Consider the following 20,600-nt stretch of genomic DNA (forward strand, 5'->3'; position numbering starts at 1 on the left):
AGCTTCGAAGACATGTTGACAGGAAGATTGATATTCTTGCTTCTACAGTGGCCCATATAGGGGAATCTATGTGGGTACTTTTGGATAAAGTGAGTGAGAGTGTTCAAGTGAAGTGTCAGTGATGGAAGGTAGCTGTCCATCCCACTGACTTCTAGGTGAAGGTTGCTGCCATACTCCCCCAGTCCCGGGAGGAGACATACTGGAGACCCAAGGGAGGTCGGTGGGGTCTACCCACAGACAGTCACCCCCTCAGTTGTACCTGGAGCGTCCCAGGTGCCAACAAAAGACAGCCGTTGGAAAAGCGTCTCAGTGAGGCATACTTTGTCGTCTAGTTCTAGTGATTCTAGCCCCAATCAAGGGCGCCAGTGGTGATTTTCGGATGAGTCTCATCCACTGAAAATGCATTCTTTGTTCAAGGATAGTTCCCCTCCACTACCCAGCAAAAGGTTTAGAGAACCTTCACATCGCCCCTGACCTTTGTGCAGTAAATGGGACATGCGTGAACATTCAATTTTCGTAGCCAGAGAACCTGAAAGTAGCGCCCAGGCAACCTTCAGATTTCCATATGTATTCTTGTAGCTCAGCGGAGTCCCCAGAAGTGCTCAAGCCCTTGGTTTCTGTTGAGTGCCCATTGGCAGCCAAGCGCCCAGTAACTAAAGAGTCCTCTCGTTTGTCAGAGCACTAGTCTGTAGAAAAGCACCCCAAGAGTTCTTTGGCACCAAAGCGTTCACTCTTGGGCGCATTCCCAGTTTGTGCAGTGCCAGGCTCTGCAGTTTTGTCCACTTCATCTAGGCACCCTTTACTTTCAACTACAGGCAGTCCCCGGTTATCAGCTGGGGTATACTATATCCTGATTCATAGAGATTCAAGGAAATGCCTGAGGTTTGTATTAAAAAAATCAAGTGTTCCAAGTTCAGAGTTCAGATGAACAGATCCGGTGATCATAACGTCTATGGGGCCCTTAAGGATGTGAGGGAGGAGATGTGGGTGGAACTTCGATGTGGTTCTAAAATGCTCTCAGATTCTCTTATTGAGCCGATGTGGTCCTCCTCGCTAAGGAATTAAAAATATATATATATATTTTCCTCGTAGCTCTTACCACAGCTAAGAGAATAAGTGAGCTCCATGTAATAGACAGAAGGATTAGGTTTGCACGAGGGAATACTATTTATTCCTTTACTTTGGTGCTTTGTTAACCCTCTTACGCCGATTGGACGTATTAAACGTCGAGTCAAAATGTCTCCCGTATGCCGATTGGACGTATCATACGTCGGCTCAAAAAAGTTTTTTTAAAAATTCGCGGAAAAATACTTATAAGCCTACCAGCCGAAAACTTTTGTATCACGCGCCTTGGGGGATGCTGGGAGTTCACGGATCAAGGCGTTGTTTTGTTTACAATCGCTACGCAGGCGCGCAAGCTGCGAATTCTTTCTTATCGCACTAAAAAGTATCAGTGACACATCTCGGAAATTATTTCGTCACTTTGACATAATTATTGCACCATTTTAAATTATCCTTTACATGAAGTATTATATATGAAAATGTGCGCAATTTCATGCCACAATACAATTAAAAAAATACTCATGATTGTAGCTTTTATCAATTTTGAAATATTTTCATATAAATAACGATAAGTGCAAAAATTTCAACCTTCGGTCAACTTTGACTCTACAGAAATGGTCGAGAAACGCAATTGTAAGCTAAAATTCTTATATTATAGTAATATTCAATCATTTGCCTTCATTTTGCAACAAATTGGACGTCTCTAGCACAATATTTCGATTTATGGTGAATTTATGAAAAACTTTTTCTTACGTTTCGTGCGATAACTCTTCCGATAAATTTTTTCGTGCGATTGTCCTAATGTTTGCACCCTTTTAAATTTGCCGTTACATAAAGTTTATATATGGAAATGTGCAATTTCATGCACAATACAACAAAAAAACTACCCATGGTTGTAGCTTTTATCAGTTTTGAAATATTTCATATAAATAACGTTAAGTTCAAAAATTTCAACTTTTTGGTCAACTTTGACTCTACCGAAATGGTCGAAAAATGCAATTTTAAGCTAAAACTCTTATATTCTAGTAATATTTCAATCATTTACTTCATTTTGCAACAACTTGGAAGTCTCTAGCACAATATTTCGATTTATGGTGAATTTATGAAAAAAAAAAAATTACGTTCGCGCGGTAACTCTTCCGAAAAAATCAGAATTTTTTTGTGCGATTGTCGAAATGTTTGCACCATTTAAAATTAGCTGTTATATAAAGTTTTATATATGAAAATGTGCGCAATTTCATGTAGAATACAACTAAAAATTATTGAAAGTTGTAGCTTTTCTCTTTTTTCGAAATATTTGCATATAAATCACGATAAATAGAAAAAAAAACACGTTCGGTCAAATTTGACTCTACGAAATAGTTGAAAAACGCAATTGTAAGCTAAAACTCTTATGGCCTAGTAATATTCCGTCATTTTTCTTAATTTTGAAAAAAACAAATTTGAAGTCTCTAAAACAATATTGTGATTTATGGTGAATTTTTGAAAAAATATATTTACCTTTACCTTCACTCCGCGCGCCGAATCGCGGACCGCAAAAAGTCTCCGAAATACGGTACATGGCATTATCCTAATATTTGCTCCTTTTCATATTAGCCTTTTTATAGAGTTTCATATATCAAAATGTGCGCAAATTCATGAAGAATACATAAAAAATAATTGAAGGTTGTAGCTTTTTCCATCTTCGAAATATGTGCATATGAAAAAATATATATATTAAAATTTCGACATTCGGTCAAATTTAACTCGTCCGAAATGGTCGAAATCTGCAATTCTAATCTAAAACTCTTACAGTATCGTAATATTCAATCATTTGTCTTAATTTTGAAACAAATTTGGAAGTCTCTAGAACATTATTTAGAATTACGGTGAATTTTTGAAAATAACATTTTTTTACGTCCGCTCGTTACGAATTCGTACATCATTTTGTGATAATATTTTTCCGGTGTTGTCTTTATCGTTTTACTATGTATTATATATCAAAATGATTGCAATTTAGTGTACAATACAACGAAAAAAAAAGTAACTCGTTAGCTTTGACCGTTTTTTGCACAGCGTGATTTGAATACAATTATCTATGAATTTTTTTTTTTTTCGCTACCATATATCGCATTATTTACATATGATAATTATATTATTTTTCATTTCTGATGATTGCATACTAAACTTCAGGCAATGAAAAAAAAAATGAGCCAAAAATGAACTCTTAATCTTCAAAACTAAGCGCGCTGTGATTTTTTGAAAAAATTATTTTTTCCGGTTCCGCGCTCACTCCAAACCGGCGCCGGCATACAGGAGAGGTTTTGATTTTTAGGGCTTCGGCGTAAGAGGGTTAAGAACCCGTCAAGGTCCTAATCCAAAAATGCCCTGTTTTTCTTTTTACGAGAGCTAAATTTAGAATCCCATACCCAAATAGGAGAGGAATTGTTTCTTGAGCTTAAGATTAAAGCTCACAATGTGAGGTCAGTGGCAACTTTGGTGGCTTTTAGACGTAGTCCGTCTCTTTCATCTATTTTGCAAATCACATATTGTAAGTGTAAGTCAGCGTGTGCTGTGCACTACTTGCATGACATGGAAACAATGTATGATAAATGCAGTACCTTAGGACCGTTGTCCGTGACTGGCATAGTGTTCAGGAAGGGAATGTAGGAAGTGTTCTAAATTCCTTATTTCTCTTCGCCTTGTAATTGGTGTTGAGTTCTTGGGCAGCCTGGAAGGTACTAGGTATCAGAAGTACCCACAGGCTTTTAAGTATGGTATAATGGTAATGTATTTTTGTTTATTGTGGTTTAAGTGACTGTGTTCTCTGGTGTATTGTGTCACTATACTGTGCCCTGGGCAGGGGCAATGATTTGTTGACTTTGTTGACATTTGGTTATGTCCTCTGTTGGAAATTTCTTATTTGAGATGACTCTTACCTACTGTTAAAGTTAGCTATATCTCCGCGCCAATTAGGCGAGTTGGCATTCAAACAAAAATTCGAATAGTTGCCCGGATAACTGTGTAGTTTACCTGCTCCCCACCAGGTGTGTTTCGTATATGTTAGCTCGTCAGAATTCTCCTCGCCGCCATTGTGGTTAGGCGATTGTTGGTATTCCATGAAGTTTGGCTGTTTTACACCTGTTTACGGTATTGTAATTTCATTTTCCTAGGATATCTTGTACCAGAAGCAAAACTAATAACATCAGGCTATGTAGGAATGATTTTGGTGTAACCAGGATGTTGAAATTGTAAGTTGATCAACATTCGTTTTGTACTTGCAAGGGTACAGAGTGTATTCTTGGAACTACTAGATGTGAAGAATGTAGGGAATTGTTCTGTGAAATTTATGCCTGAATATGTCAGATATAGGAAAGACGGGAAACTAATAGATTGTGAAAGCAATTAGCTAGGTCAGGACTTAAACCTGTAACCTGACAGTTCTATCCTACTTAGTGTCCCTTCATCTGTAGCTATCCTTACTCAGACTAGGCATTTGGTAGCACTAGTATTGACTTTCTTTGTAGTTCTGCCTTTTGCCCCCTATTCGGTTCAGAAAAAGCGTAACAAGAAGTTAGAACATAACATTAAACCTATTTTTAGTTCTAATACACGTTTAACCGAGTTTGTGACGGGAACATTCCGAATCCCTCCATATTGTGCGCTCTTTTTCATGTTCCCTGTTTGAAGTAAGGTGTTGGTGCCCTTGTCTGTATGTAGCCCCAGCCTAGGACTGCCCTGCGACAGTTGGTAATATCTGCTGCCAGGGAACCGGGTCAGTTTGTGGGTTGATGGGGTTTTGTGCCCTCCAATGCTTGCATAAGGACCGTTTCAGTAAGCGTTAATCTTCGCTCCATAGGCGCATTCTGCTGTCTTCAACACCTAGTTTGAGGTGTTAGCATGCATAGGGTTAATAATATATAATATAGGTATAGACAATATTATTGAGATGATGTATCTATAGCGAGTTTTACACATTTAGATATGTCGACTCAGTCGACTGTTTATCTCATGTTTTGGTTATTCTAAATTCACGTCTGCTAGCATATTCCTCTTTCTCAGTAATGCTTGTGTTCGTTCTTTGCATGCTTTCTCTTCGGCTATCGGCAAATCTCTTACTACTGCCTCGATTAATGTTTTTCTTTCAAGTCTACACGGTTTGTAGTATCTAAGGTTCTCTCCAAGTTAAATATTATTTTAGCTTCAGACCTCTCTGACAAAGTTTCGTATAGAAATGCTTTCAAGTATGTACGTTTGCCTTCGGACGAGGCGGGAGAGTCGTCGTAACTCCTCTCCCACCGCCTTCCAATCTTTCCCATGTTCTGGCGCCTCGTTTTCTTTCCCTCAGTTGACTCGTGCAGATTTTGCTGAGTCTTGAGTCACTTAAAACTGTCTTCCTTTCATCAACTTGGGGTGGATGCAATACCTCAGGCTTATACTCGCTAGGTTTAGAAGTGAAAACACTTTCGCTTCCTGTCTGATTATGCAGCTCGGGTTAAGCCGATAAGGGATTATCTATTGGTAGTCTTGTTTTATACCTTTTGGGGATAAGTGCAAACTCAGGTTCTTGGATATGGACAGTTGCAACCTCCTAACATGCATGGAGAGACTTGGGACCAGTACCTTACATGTTGGAGACGGTGAAGGGCAGTTGTGATTCTTTTTTGGTTGTCCTCCACTGGTTTAATCTCCCTCTTATAGCTTCCTTTGTCTTCAGCAGAAATCTCTCATATGTCTGTTTTTTTTTGTAATAGTAGTAGTAGTAGGATATTGTATAAAGAGGGAATGATGGTCCAAGGGTAATTCTTTGGGATGGCTCCATAAGTAATCGGAGATATTCTTGGACACTTGGAGACTGAATAACAGAAAGTGTCTCCCCACATACTTTTGGTTTTCTAGCATGGTTTTAGTGTCTTTCCAAAGAATGGTCAGACTTGTGGTACTCATACAGAACGTATTCCACTTACCAATACATCCTCAGTTATGCAAGTTCCTTCAAGATGTTTTTACAAAAAGGTATTGCTGTTCTGTGCACTTTTTTTTGGGTTAGTGTGCAGCCATATATAAGTTTTGTCTGGGACTTTTTGTCCATTGGTGGATGGTGTCAATTTTAGGAACAAACTTCTACTGAATCAGTGATTCAAGTTGGCCAACACTGTCAACAGTATTCCAAAGGCCAAGGACCTGTTGCTTCCTCTGGCCCAATTTCTAGGCATATTTGTAATTCTCTATATCCCCATTCTTGTCTAGTGATGTGGGGATGATACTTAATTATGCATGCTTGCCGGTCAACGATGAATAGGCACATGCTTCTTGAAGAATTTTAGGCCTGAAGGAAACTTCCCACATATATGGTAAAGGCTTTTCCTTATTAGGAAACATGGCTTCACTGGGGATTTTTTTTCAGATAATCATGCTCAATTAATGTGCAGTTTCAGTGTAAGAATTATGACTCGCAAATAACATTTATTAAATTTGTAAGTAATCCAGAACCATCTTTGGCTCCAGGACTGTAGGAGGGACTCTGTAACCAAGAATTGCCCATTTTGTTCTTAAACTTAAGTCCAGGTTTTGGTCTTTTCCCTTGGTCATGCAACACAGTTTAACTAGTGTCATTGCACTTTCATGCAACATAGAATGGTCAACACTACACCTTTTTTAGATGTCAGAGCAGTGGAAAAACATCAGAATGCTTAGCAGGTTTATTCTTGGTCAGAAACAAAGTCTTTGTGGGAAGTTTGCTGCTGTGAGTGAAATGAAACATTGGTTTGATCATTCATTCTGTGGAAGGACAGTGTTTTGGCTATTGGGGATTCAGAGAGAACAAACTGACACAAGGGCCTTTACTTCCGTAAGTTCAGCACGTGGTGTGGGATTTAAGTAGCACTCATTTAGACTTACTAGCATGTAGATGAACAGGAACAACCAAATGATTACTACTTCTTTGATGGCCCTCAGGCTTGAGCAGCGGATGTTTCCTTTAAATTTGGCCTAATCCAGACTCATGGGCTTGGTCCTCATATCTCCTCTGAATACTATTGAGCAATTTCAAGTTCAAGAATTGCATAGTGTCTCCTGTAGAGCCCTTGCAGCCTCAGGGCAGAAGATTTTCAGAATTTCCAATGCTCTCGGTAGATGTCTCATTCTTCCGTTGAGAAGAAATCAACTCTACTACACAATTCCATACAGTTCCATTAACGTAGGCATATCCTTAACTGCTTGGAGATGTTAGAATGTCATGCTGGCTGAATCGAAGTGGTTTTCTCTGCAAGGCTGCTCTTTGCTGCATATGTATGAGAACCTTGCTCCCTGAATGGAATCCAAATTCCAGATCAGATGAGAATAGTTTGGGTTTCATGCAAGAAACCTTTAGCTCGAATGGCTGAGCGGGTTTTTGTCTAGCTGCATTACCCACCATCCTCTTCTTAATGTGGGAATCAGCTAACTTTAACAGTAGGTAAGATTTGTCTCAAATAATATAAATTTTCATAATAAAATTTATTATTTGGATACTTACCTACAGTTAAAGTAGACCCACCCAGCCTCCCTACAACTTAGTGGGCTGTCAAGGAGAATTCTGACGAGCTAAAACATTCGAAACACAGCTGGTGAAGAACGGGTAAACTAGACAGTCATCCGGAAGCCATGCAGTTTTTTGTTTGAATGCCGACTCGCCTAATCGGCATGGAGATAGTAGTATAACTAATTTTAACAGTAGGTAAGTATCCAGATAATAAATTTTATTTTGAAAATGTACATATTTTTATATGTCACTACTATGTTGAGATGAGTGCCAACCAGAGGCAGTATCCACTTTTAGCTACTCTTACCAGTTAGGAACACAAGCATTGTCACAATGCTAGCATTCTGTTCTCATTTCATTAACCATATTTAATGTCTTGGGTTACAATGTCCATAAAATCACCTCTGCCTGTCAATGTGGATTCAGCTAATTACTGGGTAGGTTACTTATATAAAAATGACATTTTTACAGTAAAATGAGTTTTTATATATTTTTACCCAGTAATTGCGAATAGAGTCCACCCACCTCTTTTCACATGGACATCAGAGCATAAACAAAGTTAAGCTCTTGGCTGAGTTGTTCCTCTCTCTCCTCCCCCAAAAGTGGGCGAGGCCAGTCACCTACATAAACAAAAGATTATTGCTACCACTAATTTTCAAATTCAAGCTCCTGTCGAGTAGAAACTCTAAGCTTAGTAGTTACTGGGTAAATATATATACAGGCGGTCCCCGGGTTACGACGGGTCCGGCTTACGACGTTCCGAGGTTACGACGCTTTTTCTTAAATATTCATAGAAAAATCCATCCTGGGTTACGACGCTTGTTCCGAGGTTACGACGCTGACGCTTCCGACACTTCGAGTTTACGACGCTTTTAAAAAATTCATACTATGATAAGAATCCTTTATAGTTTAGCACAGTTTCTCTCTCTCTCTCTCTCTCTCTCTCTGTATTTTCTGATGAAAATAATCACTAATTAGTGTATTTTGATGTTTATTTTCGTGACTAAATACATTTTTATAATACAAAAATGATTTACTAATTTTCAAATATTAATTTTGATTAATACTGTATTAGTAAGTTTAATAAGTTGAAATGATATCACATAATAAAAATAATAATTCTCTCTCTCTCTCTCTCTCTCTCTCTCTCTCTCTCTCTCTCTCTCTCTCTCTCTCTCTACTACAAAGATGTATGTTTTTTGTATGATAAAAAAATGATTTACTATTTTCAAATATTAATATTAATTTATACAGCAATAATATCAATTCATTAAAGAAAATACCATAGTGAATTAGTAAGATTTTAGCTTATATTTAAAAAATTATGGAAGAATGAAGGAAATCCCAGTCTTCTTCAAGTAACTTCCAGTAACCTTTTCTCGAGATCCAGGTACTAAAACTGTCAGATATATCAAGTTCTGTGACAGCCAGGAGGGGGAAGAGCTGCAGTGTTGCAATCACGTGGTCCTGAAATTTCCCCCCCCCCCCTCTCTCTCTCTCTCTCTCATTTACTGAGACTCCGATTTTTTATGTACTTGTACTATTTGTTTTTAATACTTTCAAAATAATAATAATAATAACTGTAATTACAAAATTCATATGTGATAGTATTTTAAAGAAATACAATACATACTAAACTATCCATGTCACTTTTAATTAAGGTTAACTCTCTCTCTCTCTCTCTCTCTCTCTCTCTCTCTCTCTCTCTCTCTCTCTTGCCACACAAGATAATAATGTGTCATAGTGGTGTCTCCCTCCCTTTCTTTCGCTGGAGGCATATCATTCCCGTGCTGAAGCGTGGTGACGGGCAAGAGGGCTCTCGAACTGGGGAATTTTTGTTTTTCCTCAGTTTGACTCTAAATTTCTCTCATCCTATTTCTATTACTTATAATTGTTTCATTCTTCTTCATATTTATCAACTTTCTCCAACCTTGCTGTCAAAACTCTTACCCATTTCACTGTCCAAATGTTTTTTTAGGGGACATCATATCCGGGATTGGAAATTTTTTCAAAATCAATTGTGGGAGCTGTGGTGGTCTTGCCAACTACCCGATAATGTTTTGGACACCTTGGAATGTCATATTTCCATACTGGCATGCGGGACTATTCTCGAACCAAAACTTGGCCTTCGGATTCCAGGGGTTGGCCGGTTTCATAGAGATAGGACTCTCGGCATTCTGTCCGGTTTGCCTGCCACTATGATTAAAGTGGGGATGATTGTATTCCTGTAATGCTCTCAGTCCCATCAAGCGGGTTTGGCATACACTTGAGCCACTCTAATCATAGTGGTACCATCCCTTTGTGGTAAGGTAGGGAGTGGACATTTGGGAAGCAGCTCTCGCAGGTGTCATTGGTGGAGAAATTAATTTCATGAAAGGATAATGGGTTCTCTTTTGGGATGTCAGACAGTCTAATTTTTTTCTTTCCCCCAACTAATTTAATGATGGAAATTAATGTTTCTTATACCCCTGGATCGAATGGCGAACCTCAGACACTGTTGACGACCTCTGCTAATTTAATTAGGGAAAACTCTGTTGATGACCTCGGAACTAGGAAGGACCATTCCATTGATATTCCAAAATTGAGTAATCTGGGTAACGCAAGGAAACTTCGAATCCTTCATGTTACCCAAATTCCAATAGAGACAAATTATGATAATATATATATAAAGAATTTGAGTGTTATGGATCTATAACAAAAATAAGAATGAAACTGGAAGATACAAAATGGGATTCATGGATATCTTACAATAGTCATGACGAAGCATTTAATGCAATATGTAATATTAATATACAAAATTAATAACTTGAATATAATGGCTGCTCTTTGCGACAAGGTACCAAAGGATTTGGATGTTTATAGACCTGTGGACTGGTTTGAAAAAGATGCTGATTTAGTTATGCCTTCCCAGAAGAAGCCAAAACCACCGATGTGGCTTGTAGCTGAATCTCAGGGGGTTACAGGGAACTATTTCAAAATATGCAAATCAATTCAGAAAAAAGTAGGAACTATTGCACCGGGAGACATATCTCGTTTTGGAAAAAATAGTTACCTTATCCATGCCAAATCATGCACACAATCTGTAATAATATCCAACCTTAAAACAAATGATGATAATATTAAGTTAGATGTCAAACCCCACCTAAATTTTAGCTACGGAAGGGGAGTAGTTTTTAACAAAGATCTGTATGAATTTACAGAGGAGGAGATTTTGGCCATGTGTCCACTAAATGTATGGAAAGTACACAAAGTCCCAGGTACATCAATGATTATCCTTACTTTCCAGGATGCTGATGTACCTTCCCGCATTATTATTGAAAATGAAATTATTGAAGTTCGACCATTCAAGCAGAAGCCACTGCAATGTTTTAATTGTTTTAAATTTGGACACCCGTCAAAAGTTTGCAAAAACGAAAAAATGTGTGGTATTTGCTCCAAATCTTACCATGAGAATGTGCACTTGAGGCCAGGTGTTTAAATTGCAGCTCAAATCATAAATCCACTGACCGGAGCTGCGAGCTGTATAAGTCGGAAGAAGCTGCCCTTAACAAATCCAACTTAGAACATATAAGTGTGGGATATGCCAAAAGACTATTAGATAAATCAAGTAGTTATGCAAAGGCACTAAAATCAAACCCATCTAGCACTGCCAATAGTTCTATAAAAAGAAATATACCATCTAATGATAAAATGCTGCATGATGAGGTAAGCATACTGCCTTCTGAGGCTTTGCCACAGTGTATTAACAGTGGGGCATTGCCCATCCCTGTACAACCTTCGTCCCCATTACTATTAGTAGTACAAACCTCTCTCAGGCCATGTCCTTGCCTGATTTGATGGAAGTTCCACTTAAAACCAACTTGCCTGGTGCACCTGTTGTGGGGAAGGTGCAAAAACCTAGAAGCCCACCTCCTATTAATCGAAAGGGAGAGAGACCTCCATCTCTCTCACCCCCTTCCATCAGAAACATTAAAGCTATGACGTCAAATAAATTTGATGTTTTATCTGTTGATGTTTCTGATCAACTGGAAGATAACTTGAATAAATCAGAAATTCAAGTTGAGGTCCACCATCCACCTCAACAAATAGATCAAAAGGACACAAAGAAAAAGACAAACGTAAAACCCAATATATCAAGACCATCTCTAAAGAAACTACAGGAATAATGTTAGATTAAAAGTTGCCAATGGGAAGACCTCATCCAAGATGTCTTCCAGAAGTGATCCATAGTTTTCTCCTCCATTTTGCAATGGAATTGTCAGGGTTTAAGGGCCAAATATGAAGAACTTAAGCTACTAATTCATGAGCATTCCCCCATAATTGTATGTCTACAGGAAAGCAAGCTTGATGCTAATACTCCTTGTCCTCGAGAGTATATTAGCTATAGAACACCATATAATCAACAAGCAGGGAGCCATGGCGGAAGTCTCATTTACGTTCGTCGAGATGTTCCCCAAATATCTTTGTCTATTCATACACCTCTGCAGGCAGTGGTTGTCCAGATTGATATAGGGAGAAAATATACAATATGCTCTCTGTACCTACCTCCAAATTTTATATGATAATTTAGTAGAGGTGATTCAACAACTCCCCCAACCTTTTCTCTTATTGGGAGATTTGAATGGTAGACATCCTTTATGGGGCGATGTTTTAGCAAACACAAGGGGCAATATTATATCGTCAATCCTGGAAAATGAGGATGTCGGACTCCTTAATACAGGAGAGCCCACACACTTTCATGTCCAGACAGGTACCTTGTCATACATTGACCTATCAATCGCAAGCTCTAATTGCCTTCTCGATTTCGATTGGAGGACATTAGATGATTGGCATACTAGTGATCATGCACCAATCATTATCAACACTAACAATGGTCCACCTTTACAGAGATCGCCACGATGGAATCTTGACAAGGCAGACTGGGGTAGATTTCGTGAGCTAAGTGAAATTGAAGGGAATGCAGAACAATTTGAAAATATTGATGATGCCATAGACATGCTGAATGGAACCTTCATACAGCAGGAGTCAATTCAATTCCCAAAACAACAGGGTTATTCAAACGACGACCAGTCCCCTGGTGGTCTTCAGAATTAACTGCCCTGCACAGAGCCACAAGAAGGTCTTTAACCCGTTTGCGCAGACACCGTACTGAGGAGAATTTAATTATATACAAGAAATGTAGAGCACAGTTCCGTCGTGCCATGAAAGAAGCTAGGCGCCAGTCTTGGGTGTCGTTTGTTTCATCCATTAACAGTAGAACACCACCATCTTCTGTTTGGAGAAAGTAAAAATAAAAAAGATAGCAGGCAAATTCACCCCCTACCCACCACCAGTGTTGAAGGCGAATGATCAGTATGTGACTGGAGCAACTGAGGTTAGCAATGCCCTGGCGGATCATTTCTCAAATGTATCACGCAGTGTGAAGTAGCTCCTGGTCACCAGTTTAGGAGCAATGAAGAAAAGAAAATTTTAAATTTTGCATAGGAAGGGAAAGAGTCGTACAACTCTCCTTTTACTGAAAGAGAATTTGACTCTGCACTTGCTACATGTAATGATACAGCCCCTGGACCCGATGAAATTCCATATGCAATGATTAAACATGTACCTGTTAATACCAAGTTGTTTATTTAAGCATTATTAACAGAATATGGCATGATCATAGTTATCCAAGTGTTTTGGGAACTAGCCATTATTTTAGCCTTTTTAAAAAACCTGGTAAGGATAAGTTTTTAGCTGCAAACTATCGACCAATTGCATTGACTCTTGTTTATGTAAGATCATGAAGAAGATGGTCAGTGTAAGACTGGTATGGTACCTGGAAAAGAAGGGTATTTTATCGCCTATCCAGTGTGGATTTAGAAAAATGCATTTCACGACTGATGTGTTGATGCGACTGGATCCTCCTATTTTGTGAAGCCTTTGCTTCCAACAGCACCATGTAACAGTCTTTTTTGATCTGAGAAGGCATATGATACTGTATGGAGATATGGTATACTTAAAACCATTCATGAATTGGGGTTACGAGGAGAGTTACCATTGTTCATTCAATCATTTGTTTCACATAGATTTTTTCAAGTCAGAGTGGGAGAAACTATCAGAGAGGAGATGTCAGGAAGAAGGAGTTTCCCCAGGGTAGTGTGCTAAGTGTAACACTATTTGCCACTATGCCATTAATGGGCCATATCCCTGTCCTTCTTCCCCAAGATATTCTCTCAACATTATTTGTAGATGATCTCTCCATATCATTTGCTGGATCTAGAATGTCGATGGTTGAGAGAAAACTACAACTCTCAATTGACAAAATTATTCAGTGGGCTGATATGAATGGATTTAAGTTTTCGACAATCAAAACTGTTGTTGTCCATTTCTGTTGTATTCGGGGAGTACATCCTGACCCGGATATATACATCAAAGGCCAACGGATCCCATGTGTAAATGAAGCTAGATTTTTAGGTTTGATATTTGATTGCAGGTTGACATGGGTTCCTCACTTAAAGGCGTTAAAAGTTAAGTGTCTTGAGGCTCTGAATCTTTTAAAGTATTGTCACATACATCATGGGGGGCAGACTGCAAAACTATTTTTAAAATTATACAAGGCCTTAATTTTTTCAAAAATTAGTTATGGGTGTGAAATATACTCCTCAGCCACCCCAAGCCGATTAAAGGTATTAGAATTCTATACACATGCTGGTATTAGATTGTCTACAGGAGCGTTTAGAACTTCGCCTATTCCAAGTCTCCTTGTTGATGCTGGAGAATTAACTTTAGACCTTTACCGAAAGTCTTCTATTATTCGGTATTGGTTTAGGTTGCAAAGACTTCCCAATTCTTTAGCCTGTCAGACTGCAAACTATATAAGGCATTGTAGATATTTTGAGTTACACCCAAAATCTCCTCAACCTTATGGTTTTCGGGTAAAACAATTAATAAATGGTCTTGATATAGCAAGAAATAGAGTTCTTCCATTTAGGATATCAGCAACCCCTCCATGGAAATTACCAGATATACTGTTTTTGAAATATTTTATTGGTATCAAAAAAGAACATGACTGAATTAGAAGCCAGGTCTCTCTTTCATGAACATGTCAAAGAATATAGGGAATCGACTTTTATATATACAGATGGCTCCAAATCTGATGCTGGGGTGGATTGGAGTATATAGTGGTTCTTTAATTGTAGAGGTGCACTTCCTCTAGTATCTTCCATATTTACTGCAGAACTATATGGCATATTAACCGCTATTGAGAAAATAGCATTAAAAGATGAGGGCAATTTTACCATTTTTAGTGATGCAAGAAGTGTCCTTCAAGCTTTAGAAGTTTTTAATTCTAGTAACCCTTTGGTTTTAAAGATTTTAGAGTGGCTTTTTATTATTGGTCTGAAAGGCATAACAGTTCGATTTTGTTGGGTTCTGGCACACGTAGGTGTGTGTGTAAATGAGGAGGCAGATTCACTGTCAAAGAATGCTGCAGCTGAGTTGCTACCAAGAAGGTATCCCATTCCATGTAATGATTTTTTACCTACAATTAAGAATTTTATTTATAAAAATTGGCAAAAGCATTGGGAAAGCTTAGCTTGATAATAAGATAGAGAAATAACAAATGTTATATCCCTTGGAAATATAACGTGATGCCCCGAAAGTGGGAGACTACTCTTTGTCGTCTCCGAATTGGTCACACGGCGGATGACACATGAGTTTTTGCTAGCTGGCCAACACCAACCATATTGTGACGACTGTTTGATACCCTTGACCGTGAAGAATTTGTTGACTGAATGCCCCACTTATAGCGCGTAAAGAAATAGATATCTGTTTGAAGCTCGAGGTGAGGATGGCAGGTTCATCTTTGCCAAGATTCTTGGGCATGATGTGTCATACAATGCAAGTGGCATTTTTAGATTTATTTCAGAAGCAGGTCTTCTGAAAGCTATTTAACTTTTACAATGATATATTGGCTTTTATGGTTTTAATTGAATATACTTTTATTCTTTATTTATAATAAACGATATCGGCGTCAATGACCTTCGATGTCAGGATGCCAGAAAACTTCCAATCATTCATTCATTCATTCTTTCGCTGGAAGCGTTATAAGTATTTTTTGAGAGAACAGAGAGAGATAAACACTCTCTCTCTCTCTCTCTCTCTCTCTCTCTTCTCTCTCTCTCTCTCTCTCTCTCTCTTCTCTCTCGTCTCTTCTCTCTCTCTCTCTCTTTTACCGAGATGAAAGAATTTTTATGGTACTAGTATGTAAATGTTTATTGATAATTTTCAGTTATTTAATAATAATAATAATAATAATAATAATAAACTTTAATTACAAAATTCATAATTCCTCTTTCTTACTGAGATGAGAGAATTTTTATGTTAGATGCACGTGTTTATTATATTTTCAAATAATAATAATAATAATAATAATAGAAGTAGTAATAATACGATAACTAATTTCAAAAGAAAATTCTTCCCTTTGTCTTTTTCTGTATCAATTTCCCCACCTCAACTCCAGCAGTGACACTCGGAGCTTAACAATGCCATAGAATGGTCAACGAATTTAATGGTTTTATGTAATCTCTCTCTCTCTCTCTCTCTCTCTCTCTCTCTCTCTCTCTCTCTCTCTCTCTCTCTCTCTCTCTCTCTCTCTCTCTCTCTCTCTTACTGAGATGAGATCATTTTCATGGACATGTATGTAATAAGTTTATCATTAGTATTTTCCAATAATAATACTATTAACTGTAAGTACAAAATTCATATCTGAGTATTTTAAATACAATAATCATTCCATTTCTCTCTTTTAAATACTGTAAGGACAACTCTCTCTCTCTCTCTCTCTCTCTCTCTCTTCTCTCTCTCTCTCCTCTCTCTCTCTCTCTCTCCACAGATAACTTGTCATACATTTGGTGTTTGCTATTTCTTCCTTTTATCTCTCTCGCTCTCAGCAAAAGAATTGATAGACAGACAAACATAATTGCACAGTCCTCTCTTTCTCTCTTCTCTGGAGAAATACACTATATGTATTTATGGAGGGGGAAAAAGAAAATTGCCTACAGACGTCATTTCAATCTATTGAAACCGTAAGGAGTTATTTCTCTCTCTCTCTCTCTCTCTCTCTCTCTCTCTCTCTCTCTCTCTCTCTCTTGTATTTTAATGAAAATATACAGTAATTTGTGAATACACAGTGTTGCGCATGAAAAAAGTAAATTAGTGATAATTTTAGAGATACGGCCCTAAGAAAAATTGCAAATTAGTGAAATTTTCCCTGTGGACATGTTTTCAAGAACGTCGTTCCGGCTTACGACGATTTTCGGGTTACGACGCGTCTTAAGAACGGAACCCCCGTCGTAACCCGGGGACTGCCTGTATATGAAAACTTATTTCAATATAAAAATATCATTTTTCTATTCTAATTTTTTTTTTTTTTTTTTTTTTTTTTTTTTTTTTACTAAGATGCTGTAGTTTCTTTGTTTTCACTGGTTACCAATTTCAGTATTGGCCTTTAATAATAGATTTTGTTATTGAATTTTCCTTTTGCAGACCTTGAAGACCCCTGATAATAATTTAGACACACCCACAGATGCCAAAATTTTCAAGGTGGTTGATCCTCGTTCCCCAAATAATGAGGTTAGTGTCTGTTGACTTTTTTTTTTTTTTTACATGTGGCTGAATAATAATACTCTATTATCTGTAATCAAGTTACAAATATTAAATGTTTAGCAATGTTTCATATGTTTTGTTGCACCTCAGGTAACTCGGACTCCAATTATTGTTGAGAAAAAGGAAGTGCCACGTCGTCCTCTGTCTCTTAAGCCAGCTACAGAGATGAAGCTGGATTCGTTTTTGTGTGCTCCAAATGATGAAAATGAAGGTGAGGAGAAGCAAGATCCTCGTTCTCCAACAGTCAAAGTACCCAGAACACCCCTTGAAGATAAAGTATTAGGTATTTATTTCTGTTTCTATTCTGATGTGTTAGTAGTTCTTGGGTTTCACCAGGGATTCACCGTGATGTGTGATCTCAACTTTTCAAGAAACCAAGATAAATAAAGGAAGTTTTGCCAGATTTGCTATTTTGAGTTTCAAGATATTTTCCATGTTTCTGCAGGTATGTTTCAGTAGGGTCCATTTATTTGCTCTTCATCAATGTTTATGGGAGCTACTGTAGCTGGAACTTTTTCTTTACGTGTGATTTTTAAAAATTTACTCTACATTTGAGTACATGACTGGTAGTGGTGACTCCAATATTCATATCAACACCACCCAAAAAAAACATGAGAGGTTTTCATTTATAGTTGCGTTTACGGCAGTAGTATTCATGATGTGTTTACTGTATGACAGTACTATGGTAAGCTTACCAAAATTAATGACTTTTAAAGTTGTGTTGGTGGTTATCCATTGAATTTGAAATAATTGCTCTTGGTGACCCCTAAGAGCAGCTGGAACAGATCATGTTAGTCAAATAGCAGCATGACTTGAAGCATATCCATAGAGGAATTACGAAACAAGTATACAGGGAAGAAGAAATGAAAATTAATTTACAAAATAAGGTAATTTAACTGAGTTAAGGTCACTGGTTCTTGCTAACCCACAAAAAAATAAAAGTAAAATTCCATTTAGATCTGCAGATAGAAAGATTGTAGATTGTCAGTTTTCTTGTAATGTGTAACACGAAATTTACTTTTTCAGTTGTTTGGATTAATGTGGAATTTGAGTAAATTCTCTTTTTGTTTTGTATACATTGTGATTCATTTAATTTTAGTGTGCCACTGTATTTACTGTATACTTCCGCGTATAAGACAACCTTTAAATCCTAAAATTCCCCCTAAAAATTGGGGTAGTCTTATACTGCAATACTAAAGGTTAAACCTTCAATTCTAAGATGCATATCTGTAGGCTAGACTCGGCCTTGGTGCTATAGCCTAACCACCAACATACATAAAGATTCACTTTATGAAATAAAATTATAATAAAGGTAATAAAACCATATTACCATATATATTATTGGCATATCTAAATAACAAATTGCTTATTTGAGGAATGATTTGAAACTTTTATCGATGCAATCCCAGCTGAGAAAATGTAAACATCGAGTTGCAGTTGCACTGACAGCAACCTTTATCTTTCGGTAACCTTTAAGAAATTTCTATAGTAATGTAATTACAGTAGTAATAACATTTATGATAACATAATATTCATTTTTCATTAAAGGTTTCTCATACATATCACAAGATTGATCACATGTACCACCATCTTAGGGATTCCAGTCTGGTTCTGGCGAGTCGACTTCGGCTTTGTCGTCGATATACAAATCATCTTTCGTACCATTCATGGCGGCATATTTTAGATTTTTTATGACACTATATTTTCACGTTCCCTCCATGCTTTTATGATAAACACAGCGAACATCAAGTGAGGCAGCGCACACAGCTGTTTGTAATTTAAAATTGTAATTGTTTTGAACAATTCAGGCATATGAACAATGATTGTGTACAATTATTGTCATTCATTATTGTAGTATTATTAGTGGTTGTTTGAGAATGGCAACGAAATGTAAACAAAACGGTGGTTTCCCTTTACCCCGACCTTCTGTATGAAAAACACTTAGACTCGGCTTTGTTAAACCCAACTTCGTCTTTGTTAAACCCAACTTTGTCTTTGTTAAACCCAACTTTGGTCATTTACGATAGGAATGTATGTATCTGAATTAAGATCCATTCAGCAACTAAAGATAGGGATGATATCGGTAAAACACGATCAGCTGAGACATAAACAAACCTAGAATGCAAACCCTAGCCCAAGCGTCTTCCAAATCACCGCCATTTTGGACGCCTCCGACACTGGAAGGGAAGAAATTGATGAAAAAACCTCACCCTTCTCGGGAACCAAAAAAGCTCCCGAGGAAGAGGGGGCTACATTACAAATATTACCCTGGCGACCTCCAGATACTTCCATTGACGAATCAAAGAAAAGACTGGCGTAGATGAGCGGTCCTTGACCACTCTTCACCCGATGTACGCATGTGTTGCCAGATATCACAAGATTCCTTGCTTTCGTCTGCTTTTAACCCTTAAACGCCGAAGCGGTATTTTAAAAATCGTCTCCTTTATGCGGAATTTCCTCCCCTCTCTCTCTCTCTCTCTCTCTCTCTCTCTCTCTCTCTCTCTCTCTCTCTCTCTCTCTCTCTCTCTCCCAAAAAAAAATCACAGCACGCTTAGTTTTCAAGATTAAGAGTTCATTTTTGGCTCCTTTTTTGTCATTGCATGAAGTTTAGTATGCAACCATCAGAAATGAAAAAAAAAAAAATATCATATATAAATATTGGGATATATGACAGCGCGAAAAAAAATTTCATATATAATTGTATACAAATCGCGCTGTGAGCAAAACGGTTAAAGCTAACAAGTTAATTTTTTTCCGTTGTATTGTACACTAAAATGCGATCATTTTGGTACATAACGCATTGTAAAACGATCAAGGCAACACAGAGAAAATATTATCACATAATGATGGATGAATTCGTAACGCGCGGACATAAAAAAAAAAAAAAAAAAGTTTTCAAAATTCACCATAAATTGGAATATTGTGCTAGGGACTTCCCGTTTGTTGCAAAATGAAAGTAATTGATTGAATATTACTAGACTGTAAGTGATGTAGCTTACAATTGCAGTTTTCGACCATTTCGGTCGAGTTAAAGTTGACCGAAGGATGAATTTTTTCTATTTATCGTTTATATGAAAATATTTCAAAACTAATAAAAGCTACAACCATGGGTTGTTTTTAGTTGTATTCTACATGAAATTGCACACCGACAATCGGACGAAAAAATGATTTTTTCGGAAGAGTTACCGCGCGGACGTAAGGAATAAGTTTATTTCATAAATTCACCATAAATCAAAATATTGTGTTCGAGACTTCCAATTTGTTGCAAAATAAAGGTAAATGATTGAATATTACTAAAACGTAATAGTAGTTTTAGCTTACAATTTCGTTTTTTTACCATTTCGGTCGAGTCAAAGTTGACCGAAGGTTGAAATTTTGGCACTTATCGTTA

The 20,600-nt window shown here is 37.5% G+C and overlaps 1 protein-coding gene across 2 annotated transcripts in view; it reads left to right on the top strand.

Annotated features, from left to right (window-relative positions):
- The window catches only part of LOC135222819 (uncharacterized), a 187,996-nt gene that overhangs the window by 109,595 nt on the left and 57,801 nt on the right, over positions 1-20,600 (top strand). The window contains exons 3-4 of one of the 2 annotated variants that reach the window (XM_064261127.1): positions 17,090-17,176; positions 17,300-17,492. In XM_064261127.1, the coding sequence (XP_064117197.1) occupies positions 17,090-17,176; positions 17,300-17,492 (280 nt within the window). The remainder of the gene's footprint in view (positions 1-17,089; positions 17,177-17,299; positions 17,493-20,600) is intronic. The other variant, XM_064261128.1, reaches the window with a different exon arrangement.

The sequence above is a fragment of the Macrobrachium nipponense genome, chromosome 8 (assembly GCF_015104395.2).
Source record: "Macrobrachium nipponense isolate FS-2020 chromosome 8, ASM1510439v2, whole genome shotgun sequence".
Classification (NCBI taxonomy): domain Eukaryota; kingdom Metazoa; phylum Arthropoda; class Malacostraca; order Decapoda; family Palaemonidae; genus Macrobrachium; species Macrobrachium nipponense.